Raw genomic sequence first — 20,218 nt, forward strand, 5'->3', positions numbered from 1 at the left:
CCCTATCCACAAGTCTTTCACCTCAGAGCTTCCTGCCCCAGCTACCTTTACTCTAGATTATTTCTGATGTGGAAGTACAGTGCAAACTGGAAGAAGTAATAGAAATCTGTCAGATAGACCCCTTTGATATTCATGTACTGGTAAAGGCTAGTCCCATTTGCCTGTCTATGGCCCACATGCCTCTAAACTTTTTCTATCCATGTACCAGTCTAAATGTCTTTCAAACATTGTAATTGTACCCGCCCATACCACCTTCTGTATGAAACAGTTTCCTCTCAGAGCCCTTTTAAATCTATCCCCTCTCATCCTAAATTTACGTCTTCTAGTTTTAGACTCCTATACCTTGGGAAAAAGACTGTGACCATCCACCTTATCTATGCCCCTCATGATTTTATAAACGTCTAAGGTCAACCCTCAGCCTCCTATGTTTCAAGGAAAAAAGTCTCAGTCTATTCAGCCTCTCCATATAACTCAAGTCCTCCAGTTCTGGTAACATCCCCATGAATCTTTTCTGCACCCTTCCCAGCTTAATAACATTCTTCCTTTGGCTGGGCTACCAGAACTGTGCACAACACAACAATGAAGTATTGGTGGATCTAACCTGGAGAAAACATTTGAAAACTGGATATGTTGAATGGTATTTTGTAAGTGGGGCCAGTCCAGTAAATATGAAGATTTGGTGGCATTCAACGTGCTGCTGTCTCTCAGAAATATTCACCAATATTAGAGGAGCTTGTTTTGTTTCCTGTTGATCTTTATCATGTAACAGACACATGACACATTATTCTCCACTGTTTCATTTTTGAATAACACATTGTGATGCATTGGCTTTCCCAGGCAAACAAATAGGTGTAAGAGTCTGAAAGATATCAGCATTATCACAAAGATTTAGAAATAATTGAGCTGCTTGTGCTTTTGGTAAATGGATTGTTTTACAAAGGATGCATTAATCACAGGTAAGGATAGCAGATTTTCTTTCCTGAAGAACCTTGGTGAACCAGATAGGTTTGTGGTCATCATTGCTAAATATCTAGTTTCTTTCAAATATTTAAATAAAATTCCCTATTATTAAATTTAAGTTCCATAGAAAGTGAAATATCAAAAAAATCCTGCAGAGGCTGGAAATCTTTAATAAAAAACAAAAATGTAGGAAAAAAGCAGGTCAGGTAGAATCTGTGGAAAGAGAAACATTACAGTTTCCCATAGCTGGGCCATTAGCTGTTGCTGTTTGCATAGATGCTGCCTGATGTGCCATGATTTTCCAACATATTTTATTTTTATGTTAAATTGCACAGATGGCATCTTGGGATTTGAATGCAGTTCTCTCGACTGTTAGTGCATGACTCTGGATTAACTGCTAGGGAACATAACCATTGTGCCACTTCCATATCCCGTGTAAAGCCAAATGCATTTTATTATTGATGCAATGAAAGCAAAATAGGACCAAAATTGTTTGCTCTACTCCACCTGCATATTTCAAGCTTTTAACTGCAAAGTCTGAATGAAGACTAATGATTTAGAAGGGGCAACACACAAGTGCTGGAGGAACACAACAGATCAGGCAGCATCCACGGAGGGAAATAAATAGTCGACATTTTGGGCGGAGACCCTTCATCAGGAGTGGAAAGGAAGAGGGCAGTGTGTTGTTATGTATTTATAATAAAGAACTACAGTTCCCAGTAGACAATGCAAGGGGGCACATGGGGGAACAGGAAGTGGCTGTGAAAGAGCGGGAAAGTAAGCCAGCCTGTCTGTTGCAGTCTGTGCGGTTGTTGTTTTTTTACTTTTTCAATCTTTTTATTAGTTTTCAAATTAATACAGATTAATATATCAATGTTTATACATGTAATACAAAGAGATCAGGAGAACAATCATGACATGGATAATCATAAAGAACAATAGGGTATTAAAAAAATCTGTAGATCCAATGATCTGTTAGTGAATGAATATAATATAAAAGAAAAAGATTTATTATAAAATATTAAAAAACCAAAACAATAAGAAAAATTATAAACAATATATCAAACCAAACTAAGCTAAAGAAAAAAAAAATCAAAAAAAAACAAAACTGGACTAAAATTTCTCAGTAGAAACAGAGCAATATTATGTCATCAACATTCCTCTAAATTGAAAGGTTATTATAAGGGGATCTATATCGTGAAAATATTGAATAAATGGACTCCAAACTTCCTCAAATTTAAGCGAAGGATCAACAGTACTACTCCTAATTTTTTCCAAGTTTAAACATGATATAGTTTGAGATAACCATTGAAAAGTAGTAGGGGGTATTGGATCCTTCCATTTAAGCAAAATGGATCGTTTGGCCATGAATGTAACAAAGGCAATCATACGGCTAGCGGAGGCAGATAGATGGCCAGATTCCATCCGTTGTTGTTTTAATAAATGTTCAGATGTTAAACCCTCGCGAAGTTTGTCTCTCGATGAAGAACAAACATAACAGGCAGAAGCTAGAATAATAGGGAGGGGGAAGAGTACACGCAGGCAGAGGATAGGATAAGGGCTGGTGTTGCTCGTCACCAAGTGCTTTGATCATCAACAAGAATAGGGTCCGCTTTCTGCTTATGAACTACTGAGGACATTCCAGGACGATCTCAAGAGCAGCAAGATAAACTCCACGTTGCTTTTCTAGCAATGAATGGGCTTGGTATCACCTTACCTGGACCTCTTGGCACCTCTTCCATTTTCAACCCGCACTCTGTGGGTGGCCCTTGAACCAGCTCCCAACATTCTCCATGTACCTTCTTAAGTTGCACCTGAAGCATGCATTCTCTGTGCTTCCCTTTGCTCCTGTCACCAAGGTGGATGGCGCGTCGGTGCCGACCTGAGTTTTCACCCATAATGTGACTGCCAAGCACCACTTCAAACCACCATGACCAACACAGCAGCACTGCGGCATCACCCTCCTCCCTCCACCGGCGTCCTCGTCCCCGCTCTCCCGCCGCAGTGACGGGGGTGGGCGTCGCCGCCACCTAGCGCCTTGTGGGAGGGAGGGCGGATCAGGGAAGAGCAAGTGCTTGCGTAGTGAGAAGTTGGCAAAGGTCAGCACGGACAGCAGCAGACCAAACCGGACAACGGAGAGTGAGTAAACCAAGTAGGTTGGGGGAAAGCAGCAGGCTGACGTGTGCGAGTGCTTGCAGTCAACAAGCCTTGCTTTCTGGCCGCTGCAGCGAGGGGGTTGTTGCCGGGCGGGCCTCCCGAACCAGCACAGGCCTCCTGCAACCACTCGGCTCCAGAACATCCCCCTATAAAGTGCGGGAGGTGTACTGAAACGTACCTCTGAGTGGATTCTTGGCTCAGTCAACCACAATGGAACATTAATTTGTCTGACGGTTTATTTTGAAAGCTGCAACGCTGCGTTAAAACCTATATTTATAGTTCAAAAGCTTGAAATATGCCGATAATGTAGAAAAGAGCACGATGATGCTGGAGGAACTCAGCAGGCCAGGCGGCAACCGTGGACAAAAGCAAGTCAACGTTTCGCGTCGGGATCCTTCAAGAAAAGAATCCTGAAGAAGGGTTTGACCCGAAACGTTGACCGCCTGCTTTTCTCCATGGCTGCCGCCTGGCCTGCTGAGTTCCTCCGGCATCATTAGTGTTTTTCATCTGGATTCTAGCATCTGCAGTTCTTTACTTCTCACCTAGAAAAGAGCCTCGGTCTTCTTTTGGCTTCAAAGCACTAGTAATAAATTGCATTTGGTTTCGCCCAGGGTTAGTTTTCCTCTGTACTCGTTATTTTTTTCTCCCTCACAAGGTGAAAGTCAAGTTTTTTGTCGTGGAGTACATGTATGCACAGGTGCAATGAAATACTTGTTTGCAGCAACATCACAGGAACATAGCGTCATATACTCAACATTCCAAAGAAAAATATAAACTAACAACATAAATTATACAAGAAAGAACACAATTAGAACAAACAAAAGACCATTATAGTGCAAAGTGGTCGCAGTGTTGCTATACTGAGGTGGTGATTACGGTTGTGCAGGTTGGTTCAAGAACCTAATGGTTGAAGGGAAGTAGCTGTTCTTGAACCTGGTGGTGTGGGACTTCAGGCTTCTGTATCTATTATCTCACTTCTGGAGATGGTTTTATCATGTGCTGTGACTTTTTTGCCACCTTTATGCCACTTGTATTACGAAGTTTTGTCTTTGTTGTATTGCTTATTATTGCAGCTGTTTGGGGAAAACAATGCTCCAGCTTTCTTTTACATTTCCACAGTGGTTGACTAGTAAATTGGGCAGCAATAAAATACAGCCCCACACAAAACAAACAGAATGAAATAAGTGGTGGAATAAGTGGCCGGCTTTACTGTTATAGCTTGAGAATCAAGTGAGAGTGGAACATTTGGTAGGTTGTTTGAAAGCTAGAATTTTGTGATAAAGTAATTGATAATAATTCAAAAAAAGTGTGTGGCTGAGGACTAGGATTACACAGTTGCAATCTCCTGTTGAATTTATTCTGAATAGATGGCCATTGCTGAATGTATAATATGAAGGCTTATTTAACACTTGTATTTTCAAAGTGACTTTCTTACCTAAGAGACAGTGTCATTGCTGAGACTACAGCAGACACTATCTCACTGGCTCTCCATTCTGCTCTAGTCCACCTGAAAAACTAGGACTTGTACGTCAAGCTGTTGTTCATTGACTACAACTCGGCATTCCACACCATCATCCCCTCGAAACATCATCAAGCTCCAAGACCTGGGCCTCTGTATTGGATCCTTGACTTCCTTATTGGGAGACCACAATCAGTAAAGATTGGAAACCTCATCTCCTCCTCACCAACTATCAACAGAGGCGCACCTCTGGGCTGCATGCTTAGCCCCTGCTCTACTCTCTCTATGACTGTGGCTAAGCATAGCTCCAACAACACCTACAAATTCATCAACAACATCACTTTTGTTGGCAGAATCACGGATGGTGACAAGGAGGCTACAGGAACAAAATAGGTCAGCTGGTTGAGTGGTGTCGTAACAACAATCCTGCGCTCAACATCAGCAAAACTAAGGAACTGATTATGGAATTTAGGAAGTGGAAGTCAGACGCACATGCACCAGTCCTCATTGAAGGGTCTGAAATACAAGGCTGAGCTGCTTCAAGTTCTTGGATGTCAACATCTTGGAGGATCTATTCTGGATGTAACCATGAAGAAGGTGCACCAGCGCCTCTATTTTCTTAGAAGTTTCAGGGGATTCGGCATGTCATTCGAAGACTACTTCTACAGATGTACAGTGGAAAGCATTCTGATCGGTTGCATCGTGGCCTGGTATGGAAAGTCCAATGCACAGGAACACAAGAGGCCACATAAAGTAGTGTTCTCGGCCAATTCTATCACGCATACAGCTCTCTCCACCATCGAGAACATCTCTGAGAGGTAATATTTTAGGATGGCAACAGCCATCATTAGAGACCTGTAACATCTAGCTCATGAACTCTTCTCGATGCTGCCATCAGGCAGGAGGTACAGGAGCCTGAAGACCCTCACCTCAACCTTCAACAGTTGCTTCTTCCCCACTGCCGTAAGGTTTTTGAACTGACCTGAAAAACTCAAACACTACCTCAGACTATGTTTCTCTGTTTCAATTTGCACTAATGTTATATTTATTTTATTGTGTAAGTTTTGTGTAATTTATGTTAATTTAAGGAGGGAAATAGGGATAATCCAGGTAAATATAGGCCTGTGAGCCTCACGTCAGTGGTAGGGAAGCTATTGGAGAGGATACTGCGGGATAGGATTTATGCACATTTGGAAAGGCATGGCCTGCTTGGCTTTGTGAGGAGCAGGTCATGCCTTACAAACTTGACTGAGTTTCTTGAGGAGGTGACAAAGGTGGTTGATGAGGGTAAGGCAGTGGACGTTATCTACATGGACTTCAGTAAACCACTTGATAAGGTGCCTCATGGTAGGTTGATTCAGAAGGTAAATATGCAATTCACCCTGGATCCCATGCATGTTTGGATTCAGAACTGGCTTGCCCATAGAAGGCAAAGAGTAGGGGTAGAAGGCTGTTATTCTGGCTGGAGGTCCACTACCAGTGGTGTTCTGTAAGGACTAGTACTGGGACCTCTGTTGTTTGTGATATATGTCAGTGATTTGGATGAAAATGTAAATGGGTGCATTAGCAAGTTTGTGGATGACACCAAGATTGGTGGAGTTCTGGACAGTCTAAAGGACTATCAAAGAATACAGCGGGATATAGATCAGTAACAGATATGGGCAGAGAAGTGGCAAATGGAGTTTAATCCAGGCAAGTACGAGGTTTTGCATGTTGGGAGGTCAAATGAAAGGAGAAAGTATGCAGTTGATGGTGGGCCCCCAAATAGCATTGAGGTACAGAGGGATCTTGGGGTCCAGGTCCATAGTTCACTGAAAGTGGCTATGTAAGCGGATAAGGTGGTAAAGAAGGCATATGGAATGCTTGCCTTCATTAGCTATATAAAACTTTTGTCACTCCACAGTTGGAGTATTGTGTGTAGTTCTGGTCGCCTCATTATAGGAAGGATGTGGAGACTGTGGAGAGGGTGCAGAAGAGGTTTACCAGGATGCTGCCTGGATTAGAGGGTATGAGCTATGAAGACAGGTTGGACAAACTTGGGTTATTCTCCCTGGAGTGTCCGAGGCTGATAGAGGGTTTTTTTTTAAATTATGAGAGGCATAGATAGGGTAGACATTCAGAATCTTTTCCCCAGGATAAAAATGTCAAACCAGAGGACATGCTTTTGAGGTGAGAAGGGGGAAGTTTAAAGGCGATGTGACGGGCAAGTTTTTTATACAGAGAGTGGTAGGTGCCTGGAATGGGTTACCAGCAGTTGTGGTGGAAGCAGTCAGTTTGGTGGATTTTAAGAGGCTTTTATATAGACACATGAATATGAAGGGAATGGACGGATATGGATGGTACACAGGAGGAGGACATTTAGAGTAAATTGGCATCTAGATCAGCACAACACCATGCACCAAATGGCCTGTTCAGTGCTGTACAGTTCTATGTTCAGTTTATGTTAACTTATGTGTGTAAAGTACTGTGCTGCTACTGCAAAAAGCTAATTTTCACAGCATTTATACCCTATGTCTGTATGCTTACGACAATAAACTTGAACTTGAATAGTGTGGACTTGCCCACTGTGAGGACATTCACGTACAGCATTCACACAGTGATCGACCTGGTGGCCCCCTTCTATGCTATAAATTCAGTGCATTCAAGAATGTTCATTTGACAAAAGTGGCAAATGTGACCATCTCCAACTAAGAGTGTAAACTCCTAACCTTCACATTCATTACCACTGCTCAGTCCACTATCAATAACCTGGCATCCACCATTGACCTACAACTCAGCTGGACCAGCCACATAAATACTTCGGCTACAAGAGCACATTAAAGGGCTGGGAATCCTGTGACGAGTGACTCGCCTCCTGAATTCCCAAGAGCTTTCCACCATTTGCAGGCTCAAGTCAGGAGAATGATGCCTGGATGAGTGCAGCAGCAACTCAAGAAACTCAACAACATCCAGGATAAATCAGCCGACTTGATTGGCACCCTTTCAATGACATTCACTCTCTCCACCTGATGCACAGTGGCTACTGTGTGTGTACCATCTGCAAAATACACTGCAGAGTCACCCAGGTTACTCCAACAGCACTTCCCAAACATGCAACTCCATCGCCAAGATTGGCAAGGGCACCAAGTACTTGGAAACAGAACCAGCTGCAGGCTCCCTTCCAACTTGTACAACAGGTGACTTGGAAATATTGCCATTCCTTTAGCATTGCTGATCTAAATCCTGCAGCTCAATACTCAACAGCACTGTGAAGCACTTTCAGCAGAAGGACTGCAGCGGCTCAAGAGTTAGCTCACTACCACCACCAACTCAAGGGCAGTTAGCGATGGTCAAAAAATCCAAAATTGAATTAAAAAATGTATATTCTGCATTCAATCTTGTCTTATTACCACATTCCAATTTTCTTAAAAGGCTAAAATAGTTACAGAGTAATACAGCTTGTGTTCAGCCCAACTTGTCCATGCCGACCACGATGCCCAGAAAGCTAGTCCCATTTGCCCATGTTTGGCTCATATCCCTCTAAACCTCTTCTATCCATGTACTTATCCAAATGTCTTTTAAATGTTGTTTTGGAACTTGCTTCAACCACTTTCTTTGGCAGCTCTTTCCCTTTACACACCATCCTCTGCAGGAAGAAGTTGCACCTCAAGTCCCTTTTAAATCTTTCACCTCTCACCTTAAACCTATGCCCTCTAGTTTTTAGTTCTCCTTCCCTGGGGAAAAGACTATATGCGTTCACCCTATCTATACTCCTCGTGATTTGAATCAAATCATGAAGCATTCATCTCTGCAAGGGCCTCTGCAATTTCTTCCCTAGCTTCCCACAAAATCCAAGGACTCATTCAGTCACGATTTATCTACCTTAATGATCTTTAAGGCCACCAATACCTCCTCCCTGGTAATTCAACTGTGGTCCATGACATCATCACTCATTTCCCTCATTTCTTTAGCATCCATCATTTTCTCCACAGTAAAAACTGGTGAGAAATATTGATTAAAAATTTCACCCATTTCCTGTGGCTCCACACACAGATGGCCATGCTTATCATTAAGAGGGCCTATTCTCTCCCTAGCCAATCTTTTACTTTTAATATGCCTCAGGATTTTCCTTAACCCTGTCTGCCAGTTCTATTTCATACCCTCCTTTATTCCCTCTTGTGTACTCCTACATTTCTTATAGTCATCGAGGGATTTGTTTGTTCCCCGTTGCCTAAACCCAATGCATGCCTCTTTCCTGACCAGAACCTCAATATCTCTTGTCAGCCAGGGTTCCGTAAATTTGCCAGCCCTTCCCTTCACCCTAGCTGGAATGTGCTGCCTCGGGATTCTTGATAACACACTTTTAAAAGCCCCCCCCACACTTGCCAGTCGTCACTTTACCAGCAGACAGTCTTACCCAGGCAACCTTTGCAAGATCCCGCTAATGCCTCAAAAATTGCCCCTGCCCTAGTTTAGGACCTAAACCTGTGGACCCATCCTATCTTTCTCCATAATTATTTTGAAACTACTAGAATTATGGTCACCGGACCCAAAGTGCTCTCCGACTGACACTTCAGTCACTTGCCCTTCCTCATTCCCTTAGCAGAGGTCCAGTGTGGCATCTTCTCTAGTAGGGCCCTCTATACATTGAGTAAGAAAACTTTCTTGGACACATTTAAGAAATTCCACCCCCTCCAAGCCCTTTGCCCTGTGGGTGGCCCAGTCAATATTATCCACTAATACAGAGAACTATATACAATCTCTCTACACATCTGTTTCTTCTACTCCCACTGACTATTGGGGGGCCTGTAACACAGTCCCATCAAAGTGAGTGACCATCCCCTTCTTGTTTCTAAGTTCTACCCATGTGGCCTCGCTGGATGAACCCCCAGCAATTTCCTCTCTAAGCACTGTCGTTATGTTCTCCCTCATTAAAAAGGCAACTCCCCATCTTACCTGTACCTCTGTCACGCCTGTAGCATCTGTACCTTGGAATATTAAGCTGCCAGTCCTACCCTTCTCTCAGCCATGTTTCTGTTACGGCAATAATATCCTAGTCCCCAGAGCCAATACACACCCTGAGTTCATCTGCCTCATCTGTTAAGCTTCTTACATTGAAATAAGTGCAATTTAAATCAGCGGTCTTTACTCACTTGCTCTTGTTGGCTATAGTATTTTCCCCTGACTTCTCATTTGTCTCTCTATTGCTCAGGGTCCCACCCACCAGCCCCCCCCCCCCCCCCCCCCACCACTCTAGTTTAAACCCTCCTGAGTAGCACTGGCGAATCTCCAGCCAGGATATTGATCTCTCTTTAGTTTAGGTGCAGCCTATCTATCTTGTACAGGTCACCTCTGCCTCAGAAGAGATCCCAATAATCCAAGAACCCAAAGCCCTGCCCCCTGCACCAGTTCCTCAGCTACGCATTCATCTGGCCTTTCTTTCTATTCCTGCCCTCACTAGCACTGTATAACCAATGTCAAACCAGATAATTGAAAGACAAGGCAGTATGGATTAATGTACCTGACCTGAAAATTCTACCTACCCTATTAGCGGGACAGATATATTTGCTTGTCAAGTTTAGTAAATGCAAGCGGAATCATTCAGCAGGGTCGGTGGCGTAGCTGGTGGAGCAGGAAGGTAAGAAGATGTAGAGAGTAGTGGACTCAGCCCAATATATCACAGGCACATCCCTCTCCACCATTGAAAGTACCCACATGAGGCACTGCCTCAAGAAGGCAACATCTATCATCAAAGATCCCCAGCATCTGGACCATGCCATCTTCTCACAGCTACCATCGAGCAGGAGGTACAGAAGTCCCTCGCCACCAGGTTCAAGAACAGCCACTTCCCTTCAACCATTTGGTTTTTGAACCAAACTGTACAACTCTAATCACTACTTCAGTATAGCAACTTTTGCACTACAATGGATTTATTTGTTCTAATTGTGTTCTTTCCTGTATAATTTTGTATAATTTTGTTTAAATTTGTTTTTCTTGTGAATGTTATGTCTCCAATGCTATGTGCCTGTGATGCTGCTGCAAATAAGTTTTCTGTTGCACCTGTGCATACATGTACTTGTGCATATGACAATAAACTTAACCTTGACTTTCAACTTTGACTTTGAAATGCAGGAACTGCTCCCAAATGAAACACATGACATCACCCATTGGGATAGATGTCACTCCTCCTGGCAATGCTAATTTTCTCAGCAAAACTGTTTAAATGAAAGAGTGAATAAATCATTTTTTATGTCAGTGAAGTTTTCCCAATAAACAGGTAAACATGTTGAGAACACCAAGAAAGAAGGGAGGTAGGTACATTCCTAACGTTGCCCAGGCTGCTTGCAGATCCCTTATCCTGTTGGAGAAATAATGCTGTAACTCTGTCTCAATGCACTAATATTTATTCGTGTGTTTTATTACAATTCGACATGTTGACCATGCCCAGGAGGGTGGAAAGTTGAGACTCCTTTGGCAATTTGAAGATCTTAATCACTGAAAAGTTTTTTTTTCTCAGTTGATTTGGCAAATTGAGGGTATTTAGGCACTTTGCAAAATTCATTCATTCACTTTGTAAAATTCATTCATTAGAAATCTTTTTTTGTTGATTTGGTACCTAACTTGAGAACCAGATGTTTCAGAAGTTATTTATACAACAAGCTGATGTAAACCCATGGGTGTACCTGATATGCCAGCTTATTCTGTTTTTATTCCAGGTTTTGCTTTTAGGCTGTCAATATAAGAAAGCCACCATGAAATCCGATAGGAAATTGACAACCCTTTTTACCCAAATGTGGAACAGGGAAGTGCTTGAACCAAATAGTATTGATGCATTTAAGGGGAGGATGGACAAACATATGAGTGAGAGAGAAAAAAAGTAGTTATGCTGATAGATTTACATAAGTAAATATTGGAGGAGGCTTGAGTGGAGCATTGACACTGGCATAGGTTGGTTGGGCTGAATGAACTGGGTTTGTGCCATGTATGCTAGGAGTTGCAAATGGAACTGAGCACTCTGTAGTCATTGAGTCACACAGCATAGAAACAGGTTGTTTATATGAGTATGGGATACATGAGGGCAATTTTCCATTTTTAATTCGTCACTACTGTGTCCTAGATCACTTGAAGAAGCAGTTAATTCTGGGAAACAAGTCTTCAGCCAAGAATATTGTCACAATTCATTGACTTTGCTGTATTCACTTCACATACGGTTTATGACAGCATGTAATTAATTGTCTGTGATAGTGTGGATGGCAAGAGGAGGCCAAGATGAATGGTTAACTCGGCGCTACTGTCTAGTTTCACGTGCTTCAACCTTGTCTTTTGCAACGACATTTTGGGCTTTGTCATTGTAAGTGGAGGAAGTTGATGAAACCTCACCAGCTGTTTAATTGTTCGTCACTATTCACTGGGCATGCAAAGTTTGTGTTTGTGATATCAGTTACCTCTTGCATTTTGTCATTTTGTTTATAATTCACTCAGGCATATGGATTTGACTTTTTTGCAATTTGTTTAGGTGTTTTGCAGAAGTTTGTTGAGTAATCTATGAAGTGCTGGAAACAAATGCATGCATTGTGACAACAGATGTGCCATTATTTACTCAAGATTATCAAAAGACGATGGAAATGCAGAAAGTAAATGACTCCTCATCTGAATAGTAAGTGTGATCATAGGAAATACTGTGGATTTAGTTATGTGATCATGTAAAAGGAATGTAGTGAAACCAGACTACTTTTGCATCTCCATTATTACAGTAATGCAATATCTCCCTACAACAGAACAGTACAGCACAGGAACTGGACCTCCGGCCCACAATGTCTGTGCAAGCATAATGCCAAATTAAACCAATCCCTTTTCCTTCGAGAGCCATATCCCTCCATTCCCTGCATGTTCATGTGCCTATCTAAAGGCCTCTTGAACGCCACTATTGTATGTTTCCACTACAACCCCTGGCAGGTAGTCGAGGCACCTACCAGTCACTGTAAAAAAAAAAAATTACCCATACGTCCCCTTTAAACTTTCCCCCTCTCACAAACCTATGCCCTCTAGTATTTGACATTTCTACCCTGGGCAAAAGATTCTGGTTATCTACCTATGCCTCTCATAATTTTATAAATTTCTATCAGGTCTCCCCTCAGCCTCCAATGCTCCAGAGAAAAAAAATCCAAGTTTGTCCAACCTCTCCTTATAGCTAAAATCCTCTAATCCAGGACATCCTGGTATCCTCTTCTCAATCCTCTCCAAAGCCTTCACATCTTTCCTGTAATCAAAACAGCGTGCAATACTCCAAGCGCGGCCTAACCAAAGTTTCATACAACTGCAACATGACTTCCTGACTCTTTGCCCCTAATGATGAAGCAAATCATGCCATACTCCTTCTTTACCACCCTATCAACTTGTGTTGTACTTTCAGGGAGGTATGGACTTCATAATAGATTATACTGCTTCCTCCTAATGAAAGATGTTTCTTAACTCCTAATTTTTTTAATTTTTTGATTTACCTTCCAACCAAATGAGGAATATCCTATTTACTAGCCTCTCTTAAAAAAAATTCTTACCAACTTTCTCCAATTTGACATCCAAACTAGTTAAAGTAGTTATCAAAAAATCTATGGATTGAAATAACAGTGTGAAGAGAATCTGCCAGTTGTGCAACCAACTGCTTGCATTTGAATTGTGTGCTTTAACTCGTCACTTTAGCTGTCTATTGAGAAACCAAAAGTAATCTGTCCTATATATTGGGCTTCCCCTTTTCCTATCTTCAGTCCTGAAGAAGGGTCCTGACCCGAAACGTTGACTGCCTACTTTTCTCCACAGATGCTGTCTGGCCTGCTGAGTTCCTCCAGCGTCATAGTGTTTTTCAATCAAAAAGTAAGTTTGGGTTGCAGAGAGTGCACAGCAATTTGACAGCAACTGTGAAACTTTCTGCAGTGATTCTTCACCGGACCTCTGTCCTGCTTTCTTGCTTTAACTATTTGTTCTTTCCAACCAAATGAGTTATCCCATTTACCAGTCTCTAAAAGATTCTTGCTGACTTCCTACAGTTTAATGTACAAGCAGCTGCTCTGTACTCCCTGTGTATTGCCACATTGAATTTGTGCCTCCTTATGCCACGCATTTTTCGGACTTGAATAAAGTCAGATTGACTACTGGGGCAGCTTTAGCTATGAAATACTGTATCCCTACATAATTGGTTTGAAACTTCTTGCCATAATCCCAAGAATGATTTGGAATTTTAAGGAAGAAATATTTAATTATGTATCTGTTGGATTGACACTGAGGTGCAAGGAAAGAAATCACAAAGTACGAGCTCATTAAATGAATCCACTTTCCCCCATTATGAGAAAGAGAGCTTCGCCTCCTCAGTCTAGGATAGATTTGGACCCAGGCAACAGAGATAAAAGATGGCAATCAAACTATGGCTCCAACCAGCCACCTTAACCTGTAATTTTCCATGCATCGTGATAAATCTTAGATATGAACAGTCATTTGTTTTTGCCATTAAGTAGAGCTTAGGCCCCATGGGTTGAAAATTGTGGAATAGTTGAAATAATATTTTTGCATTTAAAACAGCATTTACATGGATTATAATGCAACTACGCCTATGGAGAGTGAAGTAATCCAGACCATTACTAAAGCCATGCAGGAGGCCTGGGGAAACCCCAGCAGTTCATATACTCCAGGTATGTTGTGTGTAGGAACACTTGTATGATCGCTAACAGGAGGTGTTCTGATTGCAGACAATAGAAACTGGAAATGTTAGACATCTATGCAAAAAAAGCAGAGTTTATGTTTTGAAATTGAATGAATCCATATTTTGATGATTTGTTGAAGCAGGTTTAGCACGTATTCCCAAACACCCAAGAATATGAAAACTTTGTGAGATGATACATCTAGTATCACATACAGGTTAGGAAGTTACGAGCATGCTATGTTGGCGCTGGAAGCGTGGCAACACTTGCGGGCTGCCCCCAGAACATTCTACGCAAAGGTGCATTTTACTGTGTGTTTCGATGTGACTAATAAAGAAATCTTGTCTCTTGTCTAGTAGGATTGACACCAACCCTTTGTGTTCAGAGGTTTTAGTCTGGTTTGATGTACATTGTCTTTTCCATTAGTAAACTAATATATTTTAAAACTCTGTGAACATGTTCTGAATAAGTATTCCAGAGGTACATAACTGGTTGGAAGGTTAGACATATTTGATTCATATCATTGGCCTATTTGTTACACTAATTACCAATTCTGCTCTTAATAGCAAATGTTATCTCTCACTTTGGAAACCATAGGACTGCCATATTCACTACTTTTACTTTGCATATGTAACAAGCTCAGGGCAGTGACCTGAATAAAGCTTTCATGAAGTGCAAAGTATTCTGTCAACATCAATAATTCCCATCAGGATTATCCTGAGTTTCCCCAGTAATTTTGATGGAAATTCTATTGCAATGTTTCTGCTGAAGTGGGTACTAGAAAATGGGGCAATCTGCCTCCACCGCACCTCTACAATCCAAACAACTTTTAACTGAAGGAAAGGACCTCTTCATGCAAGTGTACATATCCAAAGTTTTAGCTGCACAGAATACCCTTTGGGATCCTGATAAAGAAGCAGTGTTCTATCTTGCTGGAAGTTATATTGCAGTTACCAAGCTCAAGACTGGTACAAACATGCCCATCAAGCACAGAACATACCAGCACTCAGTGCATCATCTCATATCTGCTCTTCACAAATGATCTACCTTGAGCTATGGTTAACTCTAGAGAGGCCTATGCAACACAAAGTGTTTTTCTTTTTCTGAGAACTGCTTCATTAAAAAAGATTTTTTTTCCCTGGCCATTTTGCTCTCTCAATCCACTGTTGTCATTGAAACTGGAAAACAGATTAAAAGAACAGAAGTTTTTGAAGTTGCTGGTTATCATTTTGTGCCATTTAAACTTGGGAATTGGGATATATACTACTTGTAGAGAAAATAAAGACAAGTACTTGCAACCATTTTTCTTTTGTATCTAATTGTGACTAGGTAGGAAAGCCAAAGAGTGGATCGATTGGTCAAGGGAAACTGTAGCTCAGATGGTTGGAGGTCACCCAGAAGATATAATTTTTACCTCTGGTGGAACAGAGGTAAGAATAGTCCTGTATACCCAATCTATTGTAAATGCAGTCGGGGATTCACCCTTTCAAATCCCACTCACAGATCCATCACCTCACTGCTGCCATCTCTTGCCCAGGTTTAAACCCCATCTCCACCAAAAACCACCCCCTCTCGTCCCCAGGTCAAGCAGAGAACAAAATTAGTGGCTCTTGTACAAGGCATGGGCCAGTATCACAAACCTTTAACCTGCATTTGGATCCAACCCAGATGGATGAGGTGTTGATTTTCCTGAATAACTAATAATTGCGTTAAATTGTAAATCCTCTGTGCAGTGGGCTCAGTCCATTTGGTGCCGTGTTGAAAGTTCTTTCAATCAAGGCTTTCTCGGAGAAGGGAAGTCTTCAAGTAGGAATAAGTAGGCCTGGCACGATGCTGAGCTCTTTTTCCTCTGCCTCCGTGCCGCCTTCTTTGGTAAGGAGTCCTCTTTCCCCTTTCTAGTGACCGGTTCTCCCGCCTCCAGCCCTATTCTTCCACCTGGACTCCCCCCACCGGGCCTGTTACCTTCCCTGCACCTATTCGTAGCCAACTGTTGGCACTGCATCAGCCATCTTGACTTTTCTGCCCCCCTTCTGGACGCTTTGCTCTCCACTACCTCCTCATCAACCGCCCTTTCCTCTCACCGGCCCAGTCCCCCTTCCCCCCCCCCCAACCCTTCCTCTTCTAGCCCCAATTCTAACCCCTGCCAAGTCTTTACCATCCCCCTGACCTCCCCCTCTCTGAGGCTGAGCTGTCTGTTCTCAGCAAAGGCCTCACCTTCGTACCTCTAAGCCCCCACCTCAATGAATTCCAAGCCCGGCACGATGCTGAGCTCTTTCTCCACTGCCTCTGGCCTTTCTTGTTCAGTAAGGGGTCTTCTCCCCCTTCTAATGACCCGTTCTCCCGCCTCCAGCACTTTTCTTTCACCTGGACTTCCCCACCAAGCCTGTTACCTTCCCTGGACCTATTCATAGCCAACTATCGGTGCGAATTCAGTCATCTTGACTTTTCTGACCCCCCCCCCCCCACCTACTGCAACCTTATTCCTTCTGAACACTCTGCTCTCCACTCCCTCCACATTAACCCTTCTTCCCTTTCCTAGCCTAGCCTTTCTTTTTTCTACCCTTTTTTCCCCTTTCTCTCCTTATATTTGACCCATCCCCCGGTGGATCTGCTCTCCCCTCCTCCTCCGCACCTGTCTATTACTATCTCTTACCTGCATCTACCTATCACCATCTTGTGCCCACCCACCTCCCCTCATTTGACCACCTGTCACTGCTCTAATTTTCCCTCCTATATATTGGGCTTTCCCCTTTTCCTATCTTCAGTCCTGAAGAAGGGCCCTGACCCAAAACGTTGACTGCCTGCTTTTCTCCACGGATGCTGCCTGGCCTGCTGTGTTCTTCCAGCATCATAGTGTTTTTCATCTAGATTCCAGCATTTGCAGTTCTTTGTTTCTCTAGGAATAGTGTACAGTGTGTGTATATATTATCACTTATGCTGTACCTAACATTGCATGCCTAAAAGAGACAAACGTTACAGACTCGGTGAAAGTCCCTTTAAGATAAAGTGTGTGTGTGTGGCGTGCTTACGTAAATAGAAGATAAAGGACGTAATGACGTTGTTGAAGAGGTCAGAAGAAGGGAGAGAGAGAGAGAGAGAAGGGAGAGAGACACCAGCCTGCTAGCTTTCTCTATCGATGGATGAGAAACAACAACTGTGTCTGCCACTGAAATCCATGTATGGAAATTGGAAGTAATCCGGTGGAGTTCACTTTGTTGCTGACCTGTAGAAGGAAACAGGTATTTGTGTGGACGGCCATGATTCGGATGCTTTTCGGGGTGAGGAAGTCACTACCGAGTCAACATTGAGGTGTTGTTTGGGTTCCATCGTGGAACATTTGGACTTCGTAATTACTTTCTCTGTTTCTCTACATCTACTCTTATCTTCGGACAACGGTGGTTGTTGAAGAAGTCTTTGCTCGTGTTTCACCTTATGGCTTACGGAACTGAACTTTAAGAACCATTCCTGGACTTGGAGTTTGGGACTTTGCCAAACACACACAAAGAGTTTAGTTTTTGGGGTTAATGTTCAAGGTTTAACATTTTTGAATTCTAACATACTAACAGTTTTACTTCTATTTTTCGTATTATTATAAGTACTGATTAATAAAATAGTTTTTAACACTGAGTCATGACTCAGTGTGTTTCTTTTGTTGCTGGTTCGTGACACATAAAATACAAAGAGTTGAAAAGAATTCCCTTGTTCTATGTGCAACGCCTCAACAAATTGACAGGAATTTGAAACTCCCAAACCTATGCTCAGCAACTAAGCAGAATGCATAGTTCTCATCTAAAATCCAAAAATGTTTGTGTTTTCCAGGCTAATAATCTAGTCTTTCACACAGCAGTCAAGTACTTCTTGGACCATCAGCACCAGTTGGCACAGAACGGTGGGAGAGTGGAGCTTGGAGGGATTGTTCTGTCATTACCTCACATTATTACATCAAAAGTTGAACATGACTCAGTGCAACTGGTGGTGGAAAGTCTGGTCAAGGAGGGAAAAGCAAGTGAGACTTTATTGATGGTCTTTTATTTTGAAGTGCAGTTCAGCTTCTCTTTTTGAAGTGCTAAGTGATGGAAAGTTTGTAAATATAAATACGTACATAATATGCAAGGTTGCATATTATACTGAACAATTAATGCATCTGCTATAATGTGACACTACATTGCCATTTGATTTGATTAATTGTTTTTTTTTGTTGAAGGCAGAAGCAAATTATCAATGTTTCTATTTCCTCCCATGTCCAAAAAATATGACTGATCATTGGGGGAACTTGTTATCACTCTCGGACGGACTTCACCGTTTAAATATTTTTTTTTCCACTTGATATAATGTAACTCACTTCACCCAATAAATCAGAAGCAAGTTAGAACAAATTAGGTGATGAACCTCAGCAAGTTCAATCCTTCATGTGCATATACGAACATCTGAAGTCCTCAAATCTGTTGACAAATTGCAACTAATTGCATCAGTGTACTTGGATACTGTGCTGTATGTCTAGTGGCAGAGAAACAACTTGCTGAGATGTTTTTGCACTTAGTGCTAGGGTATTTGTACGTGAATTCTGCACCAGCTTAGACGGGGTACGGGATCCTTGAGCTATTTTCAACAAGAGGCTTTATAGTTGTTGGGAAGAGAATTAGGAATAAAGATTTTTAATTATTTGTGTTCATTTCAGGTAATATATTTTGAAAAAAGAAACAGCTAACAAAATTATGATCTATTATTTAATTAGTTTTAGTTATTGTAGGACATTTACTTTGGAAACTGCTGGAGCTGCTTTCTATGTAAGCAGACAGCTAATTTAACCCCAGATTCCCCCAGAAAGATCTCTGCTGAGGCTGGAAACAATGGTTCTTCCGTGAACATTGACTGAGCCAAAGATCTTCTGATTTCCACCCATGCCACTATAAAAGTTGTTCTGACCTTGTTTTTACTGACTACTCCTATAGTGTATCATTCTTTGCCACATGTTGGACTTCTGCTTGTAAGAGAATAGAGTCTATTAATATTGATCTGTTGATCATGCAAAGCAAATTTCAGAGCCCAGCTCAATGGTCTGAGAATTTCCAGTCAACACTGTCAATGCAATGGCTGGTGTTCAGTCCATTTAGTCAATTACAAGATGTGCTGTATGCCTATGCTGTCGAGGGTCAACAAACTTCATGAAAAAGGTAGAGTCATAGACTACTGAAACAGGCCTTTTGGCCCACCATGTCATGGTCAAGTACCTATCCATACTAATCCCATTTATCAGCACTTGGTCCGTAGCTTACTTTGCCTTGGTGATTTATATGCTTGTCCAGATGCTGCTTAAATGTTGTGAGAGTGCCTACCTGCACCACCTCAGGCAGTGTGTTTCAGATTTCAACCACTCTCTGGATGGAAAAATTGTTCTTCAGATCCCTTGTGAATTTACGCCTCACCTTAAACCTATATCCAGTAGTTGTAGACATCTCTGTCAAGGGGAAAGTTTCTTACTGTCTACTCTATTTATGCCTCTCATAATTTTGTACACCTCTATCAGTTCCCCCTCTGACTTCTCTGCTCAAAGGAAAACAAACCCAGCCTATCTAGTATATTGTCATAAGTTAAATGTTCCCTCCCAGTTTGCATCTCGTCTGCACGCTCTCCAGTGCAATCACATCCTTCCTAATAGTGTGGCAACCAGAACTGCACACAATACTTCAGTTGCGATAGCTTTCACTGTTTGAAAGTTCAGCATCCTTGACGGGAAGCCAAGCTAACCAGCAGGACCATTACTTACCTGGCCATTGCTGCCAGGTCAAAGACTCTTGGGAGCCCCAAAATAAAGCTCTTGTAGAATATACTGTATGTTATGCACAGTTGGCCTAGAATGACCTTTTAGTTTGTATATAAAAATGTAGATTTGAATCTGGTTTAAATTACAGTCATAAAAAAATCCAGGTGCATCCAAGACACTAGCAATGTAAAAGATGTACTAAATCCA

General features: G+C 42.0%; 1 protein-coding gene across 1 annotated transcript in view; it reads left to right on the forward strand.

The window, feature by feature from the left end:
* The first annotated feature begins 2,969 nt into the window (after positions 1-2,969).
* The window catches only part of scly (selenocysteine lyase), a 37,592-nt gene continuing 20,343 nt past the window's right edge, over positions 2,970-20,218 (forward strand). Inside the window, exons 1-5 of the mRNA XM_052019009.1 lie at positions 2,970-3,099; positions 12,072-12,212; positions 14,129-14,238; positions 15,577-15,677; positions 18,067-18,253. Coding sequence (XP_051874969.1) covers positions 12,175-12,212; positions 14,129-14,238; positions 15,577-15,677; positions 18,067-18,253 — 436 coding nt within the window. The 5' untranslated portion in view covers positions 2,970-3,099; positions 12,072-12,174. The remainder of the gene's footprint in view (positions 3,100-12,071; positions 12,213-14,128; positions 14,239-15,576; positions 15,678-18,066; positions 18,254-20,218) is intronic.

This window comes from Pristis pectinata, chromosome 6 (assembly GCF_009764475.1).
Source record: "Pristis pectinata isolate sPriPec2 chromosome 6, sPriPec2.1.pri, whole genome shotgun sequence".
Classification (NCBI taxonomy): Eukaryota; Metazoa; Chordata; class Chondrichthyes; order Rhinopristiformes; family Pristidae; genus Pristis; species Pristis pectinata.